This window comes from Bubalus bubalis, chromosome 17 (genome assembly GCF_019923935.1).
Source record: "Bubalus bubalis isolate 160015118507 breed Murrah chromosome 17, NDDB_SH_1, whole genome shotgun sequence".
In the NCBI taxonomy this organism is placed as follows: Eukaryota; Metazoa; Chordata; class Mammalia; order Artiodactyla; family Bovidae; genus Bubalus; species Bubalus bubalis.
Window position 1 is genome coordinate 68,053,395 of NC_059173.1, and position 18,951 is coordinate 68,072,345.

Here is an 18,951-nt window from a genome sequence, read left to right on the forward strand (position 1 = left end):
ATCTTTCTGTTTTGTAAGTTCATTTGTATCAGAAAAGTTCTTTTTAGACTCCATAAATAAGCGATGTCACAGGGTATTTCTCCTTCTGTCTGACTTACTTCACTCAGTATAACAGTCTCTAGGTCCATCCATGTTGCTGCAAATGGCATGATCTCATTTTTTTAATGGCTGGGTAAGATTCCATTGTATAAATGGTAACATGGTATATTTTGATGTCTTATTCTTAGCTTCTGTTTATCTGTGTTTGTGTTATATATCTGTCCATTTCTCAGAGAGGAAGCCATGCTGCAAATACTGTTTTGTGTTGATGTATTTTTTTCATATAACATTGTATCGTCTACCTATGTCATTTGCTTTAAAAAAAATGATTTACAGCATCTGTATTTTCTAATATTTTTTCTGTGACCACCCATTGTGCCATAATTTGCTTAGCCCATTAGCTATTGTTGCCCATCTAGACGTGTTCCCAAATTTTCTTGCTAAAGTTAAGATAATTAGCATGCCATTCTTAAATTTTTTTCTAAATGACTTATTTTTTAGAGTATTTTTAGGTTCACAGCCAAACTGAGAGGAAGGTACAGTGTTTCTCATGTACTTCCTGCCCCCCACACATACACAGCTTCCCCTGTTATCAACACCACTCACCATCATGCATTTGTTACAATTGATAACCTGCATAGACACGTCATAAACACACTGAATCCGTAATATACATTACTAATCACTCTCAGTGTTGTGCATTCTGTGGGTTTGTACACACGGATCCACCATTATGATATCACATAGAGTATTTTCCCTTCCCTAAAAATCCTGTGTGCTCTTCCACCTATTCATCCCTTCCTTTCCCCTTGCCGAAAACTTTTTTCCACATATTACTTCATTAGGAAATGTCCCTAGAAATAGAGTAGAAAGAGACTGTATAGTTTTAGGCTTTTTAGATGGATTCTTAAATTGCCTTCAGGAAAGGCTATTATACTCAAATTCATTTCTCAGAACTGTTACCATTTTTAGAAGTCTTTGACATTTCAGCTTGTACTTTTTTATAAATGAGGTTGAATGTTTTGCATTTGGTGGAGATTTTATTTTTTTTTATTAAATCTTTTCAAGTTTTTAATGGATTTTATTAAATTTGGGAGTCTGCTCTAGGAAAAATTAAAACGGACTCTATGGATAATTTCTTGGTATAGTTCTATTAATAAAAAGTAAGAATGGGGACTTCCCTGATGGTTCAGTGGTTAAGAATCTGCCTTGCAATGCAGGGGACTAGGGTTCAATCCCTGGTTGGGGAAGTAAGGTCCTACATGCCTAGGGGCACCCACATGACCAGCCCAATGAATGCAGCCAAGTAAACACTTAAAAAAAAAATAAGAATGGTCTATGAATTTCAAACATTTGTGAAATATGACTTTGTATTTTTACATGGTATTTTTAAAACTCTTTTCTGATTTTCAATCTTACCCCTGACTATAACATCCAGTTTATTTCTTTATTGCTTAATTTTTCATAGTAGTTTTCTTTTAGTTTCCTTAGCAAATAAGGTAATGCATGTTTATTATTGGAAAAAAATAAGAAAAATGAGCAAAAAGAAGGAAATAAAAATTTCCCTCTTAACCTTACATTCTGCATAACTACTGTCACATTACTGAATACTGTCTTCTAACTTAGTTTTCTATACAATATGTTTTGGATGTACATATATCCAAGCCATTAAATATTTTATAAAGTAAATTTAATGAATGCATAGTATATTTATCCAGAATTTTAAGAGTCCAGTTATTGTACTAATTTCCAGGGTTTTGCTATGAAAAACAGTGATTTAATGAGCATCCTTAAGCATTATTTTCTTTAGCTAAATTTGTAAAAGTGGAATTTCTTTGTAAGAGTTATGCATAAATCTGTTTTTGCTATATTTTTCTACCATGTTGAGGAGTACTTACATCTCTGAATCCTTTATTATAATTTTTAGTGTTTTAAGTAGTCAAAAAATCCTGTCTCATGCTTTATTTTACATTTCTTCGATTATTAGCCGGTTTGACCACTTTTCTTGTTTATTGCCCATGCGTGTTTTATAGATGCTTATTGATGTATTTTGTTTTTCTCTTGGAGTATTTGCCTTTTATGTAATTATTTTTAAAAGCTCCTTATTTATTAACTTATTAACTCAGTCTATAATATTTATTGCAAGTGTTTCCCCAGTTACTAGCCTTTAATTTGATTTATGATATGTCTTAATATGAAGTCTTTAAAAATTATCTCTCTTAGCTGCTATGTCAGTAAAAGAAGTCCTTCAAAGCTTGGTTGATGATGGTATGGTTGACTGTGAGAGAATTGGAACATCTAATTATTATTGGGCTTTTCCAAGTAAAGCTCTTCATGCCAGGAAACGTAAGTTGGAGGTTCTGGATTCTCAGGTAGGCCACCACAATTTAAAATAATAGATTTGTTTTTTAAGAAAGAAATTTGTTTTATTTAATCTTCTTCCTATTTAGTGGTTTCTGTTATATTTTTAATGTGCATTATTTGACTCAGTCTAAAGATAATCAAAATCTCGTTTTTTCCAAGTGGAGCAAAGACCGTAGAATGTTCTAACTCTCATCTCACATGCCATGATATTGTTTTCTAGTATTTTAGTTCTTTTTAGGTTTACAGAAAAATTTATGGGTGGGTACAGAGAGTTCCCAAATACACCCATGCCCCCTGCAACCAAATACACAGTTTCCCTTATTATTCACATCTAGTATTAGTGTGATACAGTTGCCACAGTTGACGAGCCAATGTTGATACCTTATTATTCACTGAAGTCCATAGTTGACATTAGAGGCTCATTCTCACAATGTCTTGTGCATTGTGAGTTTTGACAAATCTATAAACGTCATGTATCCAACATTATAGTATCATGCAGCGTAGTTCACTGCCCTAAAAGTCTCCTTTGCTTTACTTATTCCTCCGTCCTTTCCTCTCCTCTAGCCCCTCTCAACAACTGATATTTTTAAGGTCTCTAAAGTTTTGCTTTTTCCAGAATGTCATCTGGTTGGAATCATAGTCTGCAGGCTTTTCAGAAGAAAGAAGACTGGCTTTTTTCACTTAGTAGTGTGCATTTTAAGTTTCCTCCATGTCTTTTGGTGGCTTGGTAGCTCATTTCTTTTGACTGATGAATAATATTCCATCCCATTGTGTGTACCACAGTTTGTTTACTCATTCAGCTATTAAAGGAGCTCTTGGTTGTTTCCAAAAGTGTAGTTCAAGATTCCATCACATTTTGATGAGCTTTTTTGTATCCTTTACAAGACTGATGGCATGAATTATCATGTAGAACTTAGGATGCAGTGGTCCCCCCCTTATCTGAGGAAATACTTGCCAAGACCCCCAGTGGATGCCTGAAACCATGGAAAGTCCTGAATCCTATACATGCTACGTTTTTTCTTATGTATACATACCTGTGATACAGTTTAACTTAGAAATTAGGCACAGTAAGATATGAACAACAACTAGTCGTGAAATAGAACAGCTGTACCAGTAACAATGTGAATGTGGTCTCTCTCTCAAAACATCTTATTGTGCAGATTTAGTGCCCTTTCCGTCTTAATGAAGCATTTGTCATGCCCTGAGGCTGTATCTTTTGCAGTTTGAGGTGCAACAGCAGAACTAGCCCAAATTTCTTTTGCCTTCTTCACAGTTTCATGGAGAGAAGATTCATTCTCACAGTCTTTGCAAGCTTAGCATATGATTTTTTTCTTTCCTTATTAAGAACTTTCACCTTTCCACTTAAAGGAAGTTCTTTGCAGCTTCTCTTTAGCATATCTGAGTTGCGTGCATCAGCACTCTTGTGATTTGGAGCCATTATCAAGTAGAATAACGGTCACATGAGCACAGGCACCGTGGCACCATGACAGTAACCCCATAGCCAGCATGACTGCTGAGTGAGTAACAGGCAAGATACACTGCACAGAGGAATGACTCATGTCCCGTGTGGGATGGAGCCGGACGGGGCAAGGTTTCATCACGCTACTCAGAATAGCACACAACTTAAAACTTCTGAACTGTTTATTTCTGGAATTTTCCATCCGATATTTTCACACTATACTTGACCACAGGTGACTGAAACCATGGGAACTGAAACCACAGATAAAAGGGGACTCTAACTATATAGGCAAGGGGTGAAATTTTAGGGAAAGTACTGTGGACTTTTTTGGGAAGGGAGGAAGAGTCCTGATTTTCTGGAAGGTAACACTAACAGGAAAAGTTAATTAACAATAGTAAATTAATTTCTCTCTGGAGATTGTGTGAGATTGTGTTTATTCACAGGAAAATCGTCCTGAAACACCACTTTTTAAAATGATGCTCCTGTGTTCAACTTTGTGGGGAACCATAAAGTCAGTGTTCTTAATTACAAGCAACACAAACTAACTCTGGTTGACATTAGCAGAAAAGAAATTTATTAAAAGATGTAAGATGGACTTGCAGAGTCACTGGGAAGGATGGACACGGGTCTAAAAGTAGGCAGGAACTGAGGGAAGTTACACAGCCAAACTCCTACCAGCACACACCATGAAGCCTTTCTGGTGAGGATACTGCTGCTTCAAACATTGCACCCAACTGGGCATTGCTGACCTCAGAAGATAACCTCAGGTTTATACGTATGTGTGTGCGTTGATTCTTTTTCAGATTCTTTTCCCCTACAGTTTATTACACAGTAGGACCTTGTTGTTTAAGATGCTGCATTTTTTCCTTGCTAGGAAATAACATACGTATTCATCACTCAGCGGTTTTCTTAACTTATGCAATTAAAAACTTTATGTAAGGTGATTTCTTTTTAGTCCTTATTACATTTTCCTGTCTTCATGGTTTTTCTTGTTATCCCCTTTGAAAATTCCCTTGTCTTTCCTTTCTACTTAGTTCTAAACGTCTGTTCTCAGAAGCTTTCTCAAGCTCCCTTAGCTTACTATGTTCTTGCCCTTCTCTAAACTCCTGTAGTATTTTTGGTCTTACCATAAATAAAATGTACAGCTTTGGCAAATATTTCTGGCTGTCCAATAAACATTGTCCCCTTTTTCATTGCTATGTTGAAGGAGCAGAAAACATTAACCTTCCCAGATTTCCTTGCATCTGTGAATGGCAGTGGGAAACAGATTTGATGAATGAGATGTAAGTGAAGAGAGGCTTTGCGGTTTCTGGGAAAATGGTCACTTTCATGGTAAAGGCAGAACCCTTTCTTCCTCTTTTCCATGATATGGCCCTGAGATCGTACTGTGCCAATGTTCCTCGGGATGGCCGGGCCTGAACTGACAGGGCTCAGGTCCCCGGTGGCGTTTTGACATGCTGCATGAGCCTTGGACTGCCTCACCTCTGGACTTCACGTTGCATAAGAAAATTAAGCCCCTGCTTCTGGTGGGCTACAGTCCACGGGGTCGCAAACAGTCGGACACGACTGAGCGACTTCACTTTCACTTCACTTTCATCTAGTTTTAGTCAAATACTCTCTTTATATTCTAAAAGGATGTATTCTAAGTGGATAAATTTGCTTTAAATTTCTTTTTAATTTAAATGTGACTTAGCTCTTGTATTATCTATTGCCGTGGAACAGAACTGCATGCCCCAAAACTTCCTGACTTAAAGAAACAAACATTAGTGTATCACCATTTCTGTAGGTCAGGAATCCAGGCATGGTTTAGTCAGACTCAAAGCTCATGTGAGGGGACTTCCCTGGTAGTCCAGTGGTTAAGAATCCGTCTTACAGTGCAGGGGACACAGGTTCAGTCCCTGGTCTGGGAAGATCGCACATGCTGTGGAGCAACTAAGCCTGTGCCACAAGAGAGTCAGTGCAGTGCAAGAAAGACCCCGCTGATGCCACAGAGGTCATGTGTGCCACAGCTAAGGCCTGACAAAGCCAAAGAAATACATATTAAAAAAAAAGTCTCACATGAGGCTGTAATCAAACTGTTGACCAGGGCTTTATTCTCATCAGAAGGCACGTCTGGGAGATTTACTTCTGAACTCAGTCTTAATGGTTATTGGATTTAGTTCCTTGCTGGCTGCTGGGCTGAGATCTTCAGTTCCTGGAAGTCTGTTGGGCTGGTGGCCTGGATTCCTTGGTAACATTTAGCACCTCCCTCCCTGCCTCCTCGAATTATGGTTTCTCCATAGGACAGCTCACATGAGGCAGCGGCCTTCCCTCACAGCAGATGTGCGTGGAGAATGCCAGACAGAAGCCACAGGGGTTGTTGTGACTTAATCTTGGGAGTGACTCACCTCTGCCTCATTCTGTTCCCTAGACACAGATCATTAAATTCAGTTCACACTGAGGGAGAGATTATACATGGGCATAAATACCAAGAGACAAGGATCATTGGGACCATCTTAAAGGATACAGACCACAGATTTTTCATTGTTCTAACTTCTCAAATGTATAAATCTTTTTTTTTTTAAAGCTTTATTGAGGAATAACTGACATACCAAAACCATATTTAAAGTTTATAAACTGTTAAGTTTTGACATATGTGTACATCCGGGGAAATATCACCATAATCAAGCTAAGGAGCATACCCATCACCCCTAGAATTTCTTCATTCCCGTTCTCTCTCTCCTGCCTAGCCCCAATCCCTGACACACACTGCTTCCCCTGCCCCGTACCTCAGGCAACTGCTGATTTACTTTCTGTCATTATACATTAGTTTATATTTCCTAGAATTTTGTATCAGTGGATCATGCAGTACATACTCTTCCTGCCTTCTTTTACTCAGCATAACTAAGATGTATCCATGTTGCTGTATATATTACTCATACATTTTTATTGTTAAGTGGTATTTCGTTGTGTAGATTTACAACAGCCTGTTGATAGACATTAGGGGTTTTGTTTGTTTTAGTTTTGGGTTATTAGAAATAAAGCCTCTATGAATATGTATATATGTCTTTGTATGGAAATACATTTTCATTTATATTGGGTAAATACCTAGGAACAGAATGGCTGGATCATATGGTAGGGGTATGATTAGCTTTCTAAGAGGTTGCCAGAGGGTGTTCAAAGTGTCTGCACCACTTTCCATTCCTACCAGCAGTGTGTGTGTTCTGGTCTCTCCATGTGCTCACTGATGCTTGGGATGACACCCCTTCTAGTAAGTGTGTAGTGATATCTTGTAATTTCCATTTCTCCAGGTTAATTCTTTGCACATTCTAGATACAAATCCTTTATCAGATAAATGCTTTCCAAATGTTTTCTCCCAGTCTTTGGTTGTCTTTTCGTTTACTTAACTGTGTTTAGAAGAGCCAATATTTTAAGTTTTGGGGAAGTCCAGTTTATCTATCCGGAGAAGGTGATGGCACCCCACTCCAGTACTCTTGCCTGGAAAATCCCATGGATAGAGGAGCCTGGTGGGCTGCAGTCCATGGGGTCGCGAAGAGCCGGGCATGACTGAGCAACTTCTTTCACTTTTCACTTTCATGCATTGGAGAAGGAAATGGCAGCCCACTCCAGTGTTCTTGCCTGGAGAATCCCAGGGACGGGGAAGCCTGGTGGGCTGCCGTCTGGTGGGTCGCACAGTGTCGGACACGACTGAAGCGACGCAGCAGCAGCAGCAGCAGCAGTTTATCTATCAACTTGTTTCTTTATGGTTAGTGTTTCTGGTGTTGTTATCTTACCTTCTTCCAGACAGTTACTCATGCCTGAAATTAGGCCTGCTGCTGCTGCTAAGTCACTTCAGTCGTGTCCGACTCTGTGCGACCCCATAGACGGTAGCCCACCAGGCTCCTTGTCCCTGGGATTCTCCAGGCAAGAACACTGGAGTGGGTTGCCATTTCCTTCTCCAGAAATTAGGCCTAACAAGTGCTAATTAAGCATTTCTTTTTTGACTTTGTAAACCAGAGATAATCTGGAGCAATGTATGCTTTTTATTTCTTTGCCTCTGGATTTAGCGTAATTCTATTTAGCAGGTGAAGGAGTTCTGCAAAAAAAGTAAGCAAGAGATTCTTGCTAGTATAGTGAATCTATTTTTAATAAGTGAACTTAATATTATTTATTCTATATATAAATATATTTATATATAAATATAATAAATATATAATATTATATAATAAATGGTATATATATATATTTATTCTATATAGATAGGATGTTCTAATTAGTTTCTGTCAATATTTTCCTCTCCCTACTGGTTTGAAAGTTGGGATCCAGTGTTTTTTGTGACATACTCCTGTTCCCGATGCCCCATTTACAAGCTGGAGATCAAAGCTTAATCTCACACACTTCCTGCAGGAGTCACAGTTCAAGTCAGAGGCCACTACATAAGTAGTAGGTCCAATACCTTCTGTTCTCAGCTCTGCAGAGTGAGATTTTGATATGTCATTCATCAGAGATTGATAGCATTTGGCATTTGCAGTAAATACGTTTTTTTAAGAAACAAGCACTCAGTACCATTTCACTGACCTAAACCTACTTTATTTTTTCACTGAAATTTGAGAAGGAATGCCAGTATCATACTATGCCCCTCAACTATGGTTCTGAAGAGAGCTTATAATTTTAGAGAAGCAGTAAAGCTTAATGGGAAGAGAAGTAGTTAGAAATCAAAGATGGATTGAAATCACAGTTTTAACTTTTTGCTAGTTGTAAGGATCTTGGAAAAGTTTCTTAAGCTTTTAAAGCCTTAAAGTTTCCCAAATTTGTTAAAAAAAAAAAAAAAGAGAGAGAGAGAGAGATTATACTTACTTCAAAGGGTTGTGTGGATTAAGTAGTATATGTCAAGTGCCAGTGTGCATAGGCACTGTGTAAGGTGGCTGGAGGTTTGACTAAATTAGTGCTTATCCAGGAGTATATACTCTAAGTTTATTTGTTCAATCAAAAAAAATATTTGAGGGTCTACTATGTGCAAAACATTTTACCAGACACTGGAGGTAATTCAAAAAAGTAGAAATCAGTATCTTTACATGCTTTACTAAGAAAGAACCTGTAACCTGTGCTGAAGATAAGATACATACAAGTGAAAGACTGAAATGGAGAGTGAAAAGTATTAAGTGGCTGACTGCCAAACGAGTGATAGAGATTAAAAGCGTTGCAAGAGGTCATGGGATTTATATATAGAAGCCACTGTTAATGTTGAATTGAAGCAGATTCCAAATTCAAGGTTGCACTGAAAGATCAGTTTGTTCAACATATTGCCAAAGTAAAATGTTAACTTCTTTTGAGTTTCTTGTTAATTACTTCCAGATTAGAGAGGGGGAGCTCTTCGTTTCCCCCCATCACCCCCATCATTCTGTTCTGCTTTGGTTCCGCCAGTGATTCCAATTAAGTACAGGAATGTACTTGTCTCTTGAGAATGGGCGTTTTTTTGCAAGTCTGAAAATCAGGAAACATTTTTCTCTCTTGCCTTTAGGTTGTATGTGTTGATCACTGTTAAAGACAGTCTAAAAAAGCCTCATGGTTATAATTTATGTTTCTCTTTAACATTTTCTAAGATAGCAAAGAAGCTATCAATTGCGTGTGGATTGCATTAACTGCTTCTACAGAAACTGTGCCTTCTCTGTATATGTGCGGTACTGAGTTCTTTGAGCAATATAAAAAATGATAAAATGTGTGTTTCGTGTTGAGATAATTTATATTTACTTGGTAAGGCAAGATAAATATACAGTTAATTAACTTGTAATGAAAAGACATTGTTAATTAACTTTTATGAAAAAGAAGTCTATATAGTTAAGGGAGACTTCTTAGAAATGGTTTTTTGAGCTGAAAGTTGCCTCAGTGTAGATGGATGGAGGAGATACTGAGGGGGACAGCGGGAGCCACTGATGCTCTTGATGATGATAGCCAGACTTTACTGAGCAGTCAGCCAGGGAGTTTTAAGAGTTTGTCTTAGTCCATTCAGGCTGCTGTAACAAAATACTACAGATTTGGTAGCTTATAAACAACAGAAATTTGTTTCTCATGGTTCCGGAGGCTGGAAGTGAATGAAAGTTAGAAGAAACGAAGGTGTGAGGTTGTCTGAATGAGAGCAGCCCGCTGGCGCGGTTTCACTGGTGCTGCTGCAACTCTGTGTGGGGTTTAAACTGGTGTTTCCTTGTTGAAAGGGTCAGAACTGTGGAAATCATGCTCTTTCTTTTGTTTTCGTGCTCTGCTGAGACCTTCCTCAGTTCTTCATCCAAGTTCTGATTTGCAACCCATTTATTTCTAGTGGAAGGTAGTTTGGGGGTCAGGTTTTTGATTTATCACCAGCATTTCATTTCTAAATTGGATTTCAGACCCAGGGTATGGGTTTGGGGAGACACTAAGAGATTCTCAGGATAAATTTTTTTTTTTTTAATTTTACCAGTTTTTAGAAATGAATACAGATCTTCCTCTACTTCTTACAGTGGGGTTATGCTGTCAACCCCATGGGAAGTTAAAACTGTTTTAAGTCAAAAAAATGCATTTAATACACCTAACCCACCAAGCATCATAGTTTAGCCAAGCCTATCTTATAAGGGCTCAGTACATTTAAACATTAGCCTACGGTTGGGCAAAATCATCTGTCACAAAGACTTTTATAATAAAGTGTTGACTATCTTATATAATTTATTGAATACCGAAAGTGAAAAACGGAAGTGTCGTCTGGGTACAGTGGTTGTCAGTGCGCTGCTTGCGCACCTGGCGGTGGCGCAGCTGGACGGGCGCCGTGGCTCACCGCCTGTGTCCAGCGTGCAGCGTCTCGGGGCGTGTGTGCTGCCTGTCACTAGACCAGGGCGAGAACCGAACTCCAAGTTCCAAATATGGTTTCTACTGAATGTGGACTGCTTTTGCACCATCATAAAGTTGTAAAATTGTTCAGTCAAACCATCATAAGTTGGGAACCATCAGTAAGTAAAATCATTTATTGCTAAAACTGAGCGGGTAAAGAATAGGTCCACTCGAGCTGTGTGGACAACTTGAAATGTTTTTGAATAAAATTAGGCGTTACCTCTATTGAAATTCATTCAGTTCAGTAAATGTATACTGAATGCTTGCTGTGGCAGGCATTGTGACTGAGAGGGGTAATGGTGAATGAGGTAGCTCTGGTCCTCCAGGACCTCACAGCCTGGTGAGAAGAGACCCGGTCAACAGACCCCTGCCACATGGTGGGATAATGTACAGTGTGGGGGAGGATGGTAGAGGGTGAACATTCTGCTGAGGAAAGGCTTTACAGTTAAGGAAGGAGACGTTTAGGTTTGTTCTGGGAAGATGTGTGAGTCCAGAAGGGAGTTGAGGGTGAAGGACATTCTGGGTACAGAGACCCGTATGTTAAAGTAGTGGAGCACAGTGGCTTACAAGAGTGGACTCTAAACCCAGACTCCAGACTCAAATCCTACTTCTTCCATTTGCTAGAAACATCTTGTGTCTCTGTTTTCTCTGTTAAGTGGTCCTAATATTTCCTACTTCACAGGTTGCTTGTGACAATTAAATGTGTTGTGTATAACTGCCTACAACAATGACTAATCCATAGTAAGTGCTTTAACTTGTTATTATATGCCAGGACTGGATAGACATGTATAGAACTGCATAATATATGGGAAAATCTTGAGTTGTTTTGTACTGCTCAGTTGAATGTGAGGGGTGAATGCTGTTATTGTTCAGCCGCTAAGTCATGTCCAACTCTTGCAACCCCATGGACTTAAGCTCGCTGGGATCCACTGTCCTTGTGATTTCCCAAGCAAGAATACTGGAGTGGGTTGGCCATTTCCTTTTCCAGGGGATCTTCCTGACCTAGGGATCAAATTTGCACCTCCTACATTGGCAGATTCTTTACCACTGACCCACCAAGGAAGCCTGATAATGAAGGGCTCTGTGTATGAAGCTGAAGGATTTTGAGTAGGGAAGTGAAATGATCAGAGCCTTATTTAAGAAAGATGCTCCTCTTGGCAGTATGGAGGCCATGTAGGGGTGTGCACTGTGAAATTACCCAGCTAGTGGCTGTCCCAGGCCCACTCTGCTCCAGATAAAAGGGCTTCTTTGCACCTCCTGTGCCATGATGGTATGGATGGTACCTGTGGGGCTGCTTCTTCCTGGGGTTCTAGATCGAAAGTGATAGATTCTCTCTATTCCTTTACCCCCCAGGTTTTCTAGGGGCTCTGTAGTTGCACTCCTCTTTCTGTAGTTGTAGCTAATCTTACAGTACCAGAGAGGGTAAATCAGGGCCCTTCTCAGAAACTCAACAGTGTCTAATGTTCTTCCTTTCCTCCTAGACTCTCCTGCGTCTTCTGTCTTCAATTTGTCGTTTGAAGAGGACAGAACAGGACTGGTTCTGTTATCAGGCTGGTCTGATATTTTTCTGGCGTAAACCTAGACTTTGACTTTTGAAAGAACAAAAAAAAAATCTCATGGTTCCGCTGTGTGCTGTCACTGAAGTTTGTTCAGGCTCGGCTAGAGCATTTATTACTCTTGTCATATTTACAGACCTCTCTCTTGTATTAGGTATGTGTCTCAAACATAAGATAAAAGCCATGTCTTCAATGTTCTCTCCCCCAAACCTAATACTAATCCTAAGTAGGCATTTAATCATGTAAACTTAAATGAGTGAATGAACACATCACACAACTAACCAGCTTCTAAACCATCTTATCAGCCTGTAAGTTGATGTTTAGTAAAAATATTTGATAAGAATGCGTTTGTTTAGAAATAAATGGAATGTCTGACTAACAGAGGCTTAAATAAATGGAAGTTTATCTTTCTCACATTAAGTCAAAAGGTAGGTATCTGTTAATGTTGATCAGTGTCTCAGTGTATCCGTCAGCATCTGTGGGGCCCGTTATGGTTATGAGATGGCCAGCACAGCTACTCTTGTCATAGCTGAAGAATGGTATGGCAGAGGGGAGAGGGAAGTTACAGGAATGTTGTCTCTTAACAGGAATACGAAAGAGAACTTTCTCAGACCTCTCCAACAGACTTTGGCTTAAATCTGTAAACTGAAACAGTGTCTCTCTAAACACTGTAGTTTCCTCTCTGTAGAGGAAACTAGGCGTGGAAGTGGGTAAGGAAGGAAGGAGGTTGGGAATGGCTTAGATGAGTCAGTCAACCAAAAGGATTGTAGGCATAGTGTTATAAATAGGGTGCTGTTTTATGAGAGTGTAAAGTTCTGTAACTGCAGCACAGTTGATAGTAGTGTTTAATGGTAATGTAGTCTGTTCTCAGTGAATACATGAGCTGTATAGAAAACATTCTGCTCTATCATTGACTTCTTTCCCTCTGGTTGCAGGGGTGATTCAGGGCATCAACAAAATAATATTTGTATTTTGACGTTTCCTTTCAATAGAGAAATACTTGGCCAATTTCTTACTTGTATAGATAATCCCTTTTTTTGCTATTTTTGATGTGAAAGTGAAAGTCGCTCAGTCGTGTCCTGACTCTTTGCGACCCAATGTACTGGGGCCTGCCAAGCTCCTCTGTCCATGGAATTCTCCTGGCAAGAATACTGGAGTGGAAAGCCATTCCTTCTCCAGGGGATCTTCCCAAACCAGGGATCGAACCCAGGTCTTCCGCATTGCAGGCAGATTCTTTACTGTCTGAGCCACTCGGGAAGCTGTACAAATACATTTTTGTTGATATGTCTTCACATTTTGTCTACTGAGATTTTTCTTTTAAAAAAATATCAGAAACTCTTATTTGTTTTAGAAATTTTAGTTTCTTCATTGAAAGGTTTTTCTTTATCAAAAATACCATTTATTCGCATCTTTGTTTCATAGCAAGATGGTCAACACCGAAATTAGATTGATTATATTCTTCGCAGCCAAAGATGGAGAAGCTCTATACAGTCAACAAAAACAAGACCAGGAGCTGACTGTGGCTCAGATCATGAACTCCTTATTACCAAATTCAGACTGAAATTGAAGAAAGTAGGGAAAACCACTAGACCATTCAGGTATGACCTAAATCAAATCCCTTATGACTATACAGTGGAAGTGAGAGATAGATTTAAGGGCCTAGATCTGATAGATAGAGTGCCTGATGAACAATGGAATGAGGTTCGTGACATTGTACAGGAGACAGGGATCAAGACCAACCCCATGGAAAAGAAATGCAAAAAAGCAAAATGGCTGTCAGGGGAGGCCTTACAAATAGCTGTGAAAAGAAGAGAAGCAAAAAGCAAAGGAAAAAAGGAAAGATGTAAGCATCTGAATGCAGAGTTCCAAAGAATAGCAAGAAGAGATAAGAAAGCCTTCCTCAGTGATCAATGCAAAGAAATAGAGGAAAACAACAGAATGGGAAAGACTAGAGATCTCTTCAAGAAAATTAGAGATACCAAGGGGACATTTCATGCAAAGATGGGCTCAATAAAGGACAGAAATGGTATGGACCTAACAGAAGCAGAAGATATTAAGAAGAGGTGGCAAGAATACCCAGAAGAACTGTACAAAAAAGATCTTCATGACCCAGATAATCACGATGGTGTGATCACTGACCTAGAGTCAGACATCCTGGAATGTGAAGTCAAGTGGGCCTTAGAAAGCATCACTACGAACAAAGCTAGTGGAGATGATGGAATTCCAGTTGAGCTGTTTCAAATCCTGAAAGATGATGCTGTGAAAGTGTTGCACTCAATATGCCGGCAAATTTGGAAAACTCAGCAGTGGCCACAGGACTGGGAAAGATCAGTTTTCATTCCAATCCCAAAGGCAATGCCAAAGAATGCTCAAACTACCACACAATTGCACTCATCTCACATGCTAGTAAAGTAATGCTCAAAATTCTCCAGGCCAGGCTTCAGCAATACGTGAACCGTGAACTTCCTGATGTTCAAGCTGGTTTTAGAAAAGGCAGAGGAACCAGAGATCAAATTGCCAACATCTGCTGGATCATCAAAAAAGCAAGAGAGTTCCAGAAAAACGTCTATTTCTGCTTTATTGACTATACCAAAGCCTTTGACTGTGGATCACAATAAACTGTGGGAAATTCTGAAAGAGATGGGAATACCAGACCACCTGACCTGCCTCTTGAGAAACCTCTATGCAGGTCAGGAAGCAACAGTTAAAACTGGACATGGAACAACAGACTGGTTCCAAATAGGAAAAGGAGTACGTCAAGGCTGTATATTGGCACCCTGCTTATTTAACTTACATGCAGAGTACCTCATGAGAAACGCTGGACTGGAAGAAACACAAGCTGGAATCAAGATTGCCAGGAGAAATATCAATAACATCAGATATGCAGATGACACCACCCTTATAGCAGAAAGTGAAGAGGAACTAAAAAGCCTCTTGATGAAAGTTTAAGTGGAGAGTGAAAAAGTTGGCTTAAAGCTCAACATTCAGAAAACTAAGATCATGGCATCCGGTCCCATCACTTACAGTGGAAACAGTGTCAGACTTTATTTTTCTGGGCTCCAAAATCACTGCAGATGGTGACTGCAGCCATGAAATTAAAAGACACTTACTCCTTGGAAGGAAAGTTATGTCCAACCTAGATAGCATATTCAAAAGCAGAGACATTACTTTGCCAACAAAGATCCATCTAGTCAAGGCTATGGTTTTTCCTGTGGTCATGTATGGATGTGAGAGTTGGATTTTGAAGAAGGCTGAGCGCCGAAGAATTGATGCTTTTGACCTGTGGTGTTGGAGAAGACTCTTGAGAGTCCCTTGGACTGCAAATAGATCCAACCAGTCCCTTCTGAAGGAGATCAGTCCTGGGTGTTCATTGGAAGAACTGATGCTAAAGCTGAAACTCCAGTTCTTCGTCCACCTGATGTGAAGAACTGACTCATTTGAAAAGACCCTGATGCTGGGAAAGATTGAAGTCGTGAGGAGAAGGGGACGACAGAGGATGAGATGGTTGGATGACATCACTGACTCGACGGACTTGAGTTTGAGCAAACTCCAGGAGTTGGTGATGGACAAGGAGGCCTGGCGTGCTGCAGTCCATGGGGTCTCGAAGAGTCGGACATGACTGAGCGACTGAACTGGGGCTGCTCTCTATTTGCGGTGCACGGGCTTCTCATTGTGGTGGCTTCCCTTGTGGAGCGCAGGCTCTAGAGCGTGCGGGCTTCTGTAGTCGCGATGCACAGGCTCAATAGTTAGGACGCATGGGCTTAGTTGCCCCACAACATGGATTCTTCCCAGATCAGGGATAGAACTTATGTCCTCTGCATTGGCAGGTGGATTGTTAACCATTGCACCACCAGGGAAGTCCAGCATATAAGTTTTTTTTTTTTTTCTTATAGTTGCCTCACTTGAAATTGTTCTGGACGTTGTTTATTTAGAATGTTGACAAATTTAATGTGTTAGTATAGTGCCCAGAGGGACAGGATTCTCAGTGAAAAACATAGCCTTTGATATCCAGATGACCTGGATTAAACTAGCAGCATTGCCATTTACTACCTGGTCAAATTACCTAGTCTCTCTGGATCTCAGTTTCTTAATCTGTAAAATGGCAGTATTAAAACTTCCGATGAGGTCATGTATGTGCTGCATCCTCTACAGGCCTGGTTCTCTGGAGGCACTCAGTGGTAGCTGTTATAACAGATAAGTGACTGCTGACGATGGAGAGTACGCAGAAACTGTATGGCTTGTCGAATTTGTAGTTTGTTGCTCATCATTGTTTTCATTTACTTGAAGGAGGGAAGAGAAAATGAAGAATGTGACAAAACTTTTTTGAAGTGAAATTACTTGCTGCTTTAGTTAGGATTATCAAGTTATTTTCAGTTTATTAAAGTGTTTATTTTGTAGAAGATAGTTCAACTTTCTCTCTCTTAAAAAAAAAAGTTTTATATTTATATCTGGCTTACTGGCCCCATATACCTTTGTTAATGGGAGAATTCCATTGTTTTGCAATGGTAAGCCAGAGAGTCATCACCTAATGGCATAATCACATTATAAATTTCCTAACTATATTTAACCTGTGTTCCAAAATGGGCTTTTCTTAGCCAATAAAACTAGGAGAAGTAATATATCAAATCATGCCAGTTTTTCTCAGTGGAAGTTCTTTCTATTTTGATTGTATTGGGCTATAACCTTTTCAGGTAATTTTTAATAAGGATTAAAAGTCACCACTAGACATTTTAATGATTCCATTTTTGATTTACAACTTTTGGTATCTCTTTCAAAAAATAAGAAAGAACTTTTTATTTTTGTGGCATTTGATACCTTTAAGTTCACAAATTAAAAAAAAAAGTTGGCAACTTTTCATTTCTCCTCTTTAATAAGCTAAATTACAAAGCTACTTACTATTTGTAGTTCTTAAGTAAGATTGCCAGTTCTTTTAGGAATTTTGATATTGCCGCCTTCTTGATGGACAGGATTAAGAGCATTAGGTCTTAGCTTTTCAAGCTTTTCATATGGATATTTTTAAACCTACTGTCTTTCTTCACCAAGGCCACCTGTGCTTGTCATACCTTATGGCGAGTCTGTGTGTTTTCCATGGATGAGGACTTACGTTGCTCCCGTATCTTGGCTATTGTGACTATTGCTGCAACAAACATAGAGGTGCATGTATCTTTTTGATTAGTAATTTGGTTTCTTTGGAGAAATACCCAGAAGTGGAATTGCTAGGTATGTATGGTAGCTCTAGTTTTAATTTTTTGAGGAAACTCCATACCATTTTCCAATAGTAGCAATTCCAGTTTACATTTCCACCACAGTGCACTAGGGTTCTCTTTTCTCCATGTCCTCAGTTCAGTTCAGCTGCTCAGTCGTGTCCGACTCTTTGCGACACCATGCACATCAGGCCTCCCTGTCCATAACCAACTCCCAGAGCCTACTCAAACTCATGTCCATCGAGTCGGTGATGCCATCCAACCATCTCAACTTCTGTCGTCCCCTTCTCCTCCCGCCTTCAGTCTTTCCCAGCATCAGGGTCTTTTCAAATGAGTCAGTTCTTCACATCAGGTGGCCAAAGTATTGGGTTTCCGCTTCAGCATTAGCCCTTCCAATGAATATTCAGGACTGATTTCCTTTAGGATGGACTGGTTGGATCTCCTTGCAGTACAAGGCACTCTCAAGAGTCTTCTCCAACACCACGGTTCAAAAACATCAATTCTTTGGCGTTCAGCTTTCTTTATAGTCCAACTCTCACATCCATACATGAGTACTGGTAAAACCATCGCTTTGACTAGACGGACCTTTGTTGGCAAAGTAATGTCTCTGCTTTTTAATAAGCTGTCTAGGTTGGTCATAACTTTTCTTTCAAGGAGCAAGCATCTTTTAATTTCATGGCTGCAATCACCATCTGCAGTGATTTTGGAGCCCCCCAAAATAAAGTCTGCCACTGTTTCCCCATCTATTTGCCATGAAGTGATGGGACTGGATGCCATAATCTTAGTTTTCTGAATGTTGAGTTTTAAGCCAGGTTTTTCATTCTCCTCTTTCACTTTCATGAAGAGGCTCTTTAGTTCTTCACTTTCTGCCAGAAGGGTGGTGTCATCTGCATATCTGAGGTTATTGATATTTCTCCCAGTAATCTTGATTCCAGCTTGTGCTTCATCAAGTCCAGCATTTCTCATCATCCTCACCAACACTTCTTTCTTGTATTTTCAATGATACTATTTTGACAGGTGTGAGGTGATGTTGTCTTTTGTTTTTTAATGGCTGCTCTGGGTTTTTGTTGCTGCATGTGGGCCTTCTCCAGTTGTGTCGAGCAGGGGCGCACAGGCTCAGTAGCTGTGGTGCAGGGGCTTAGTTACTCCACAGCATGTGGGATCTTCTTGGACCAGGGATTGAACCTGTGACCTTGGGTTGGCATGCAGACTCTTTACCACTGAGCCACCAGGGAAGCCCTCACTGTGGTTTTGATTTGCATTTCTTTATTGATTAGTGATTTTTAGCATCTTTTCATTTGTCTGTTGGCCATTTGTATATCTTCTTTGGAAAATTATCTATTCAGATACTCTGCTCATTGAGTTATTTGTTTTTTAATATCGGGTTATATGAATTCTTAGAATCTTCCCTGTAGCTCAGACAGTAAAAATCTGCCTGTAATGCAGGAGACCCAGGTTTGATCTGTGGGTTGGGAAGATCCTCTGGAAAAGG

At 39.6% G+C, this 18,951-nt stretch overlaps 1 protein-coding gene across 7 annotated transcripts in view; it reads left to right on the forward strand.

Moving 5' to 3' along the window:
• Window positions 1-18,951, forward strand: part of MND1 (meiotic nuclear divisions 1) — a 95,796-nt gene that overhangs the window by 18,895 nt on the left and 57,950 nt on the right. For 6 of the 7 annotated variants that reach the window (XM_044930558.2, XM_025268209.3, XM_044930560.1 and 3 more), the window contains one exon: window positions 2,263-2,411. The exons of the other annotated variant lie outside the window; for it this stretch is intronic. In XM_044930558.2, the coding sequence (XP_044786493.2) occupies window positions 2,263-2,411 (149 nt within the window). The remainder of the gene's footprint in view (window positions 1-2,262; window positions 2,412-18,951) is intronic. 7 annotated transcript variants of the gene reach the window in all.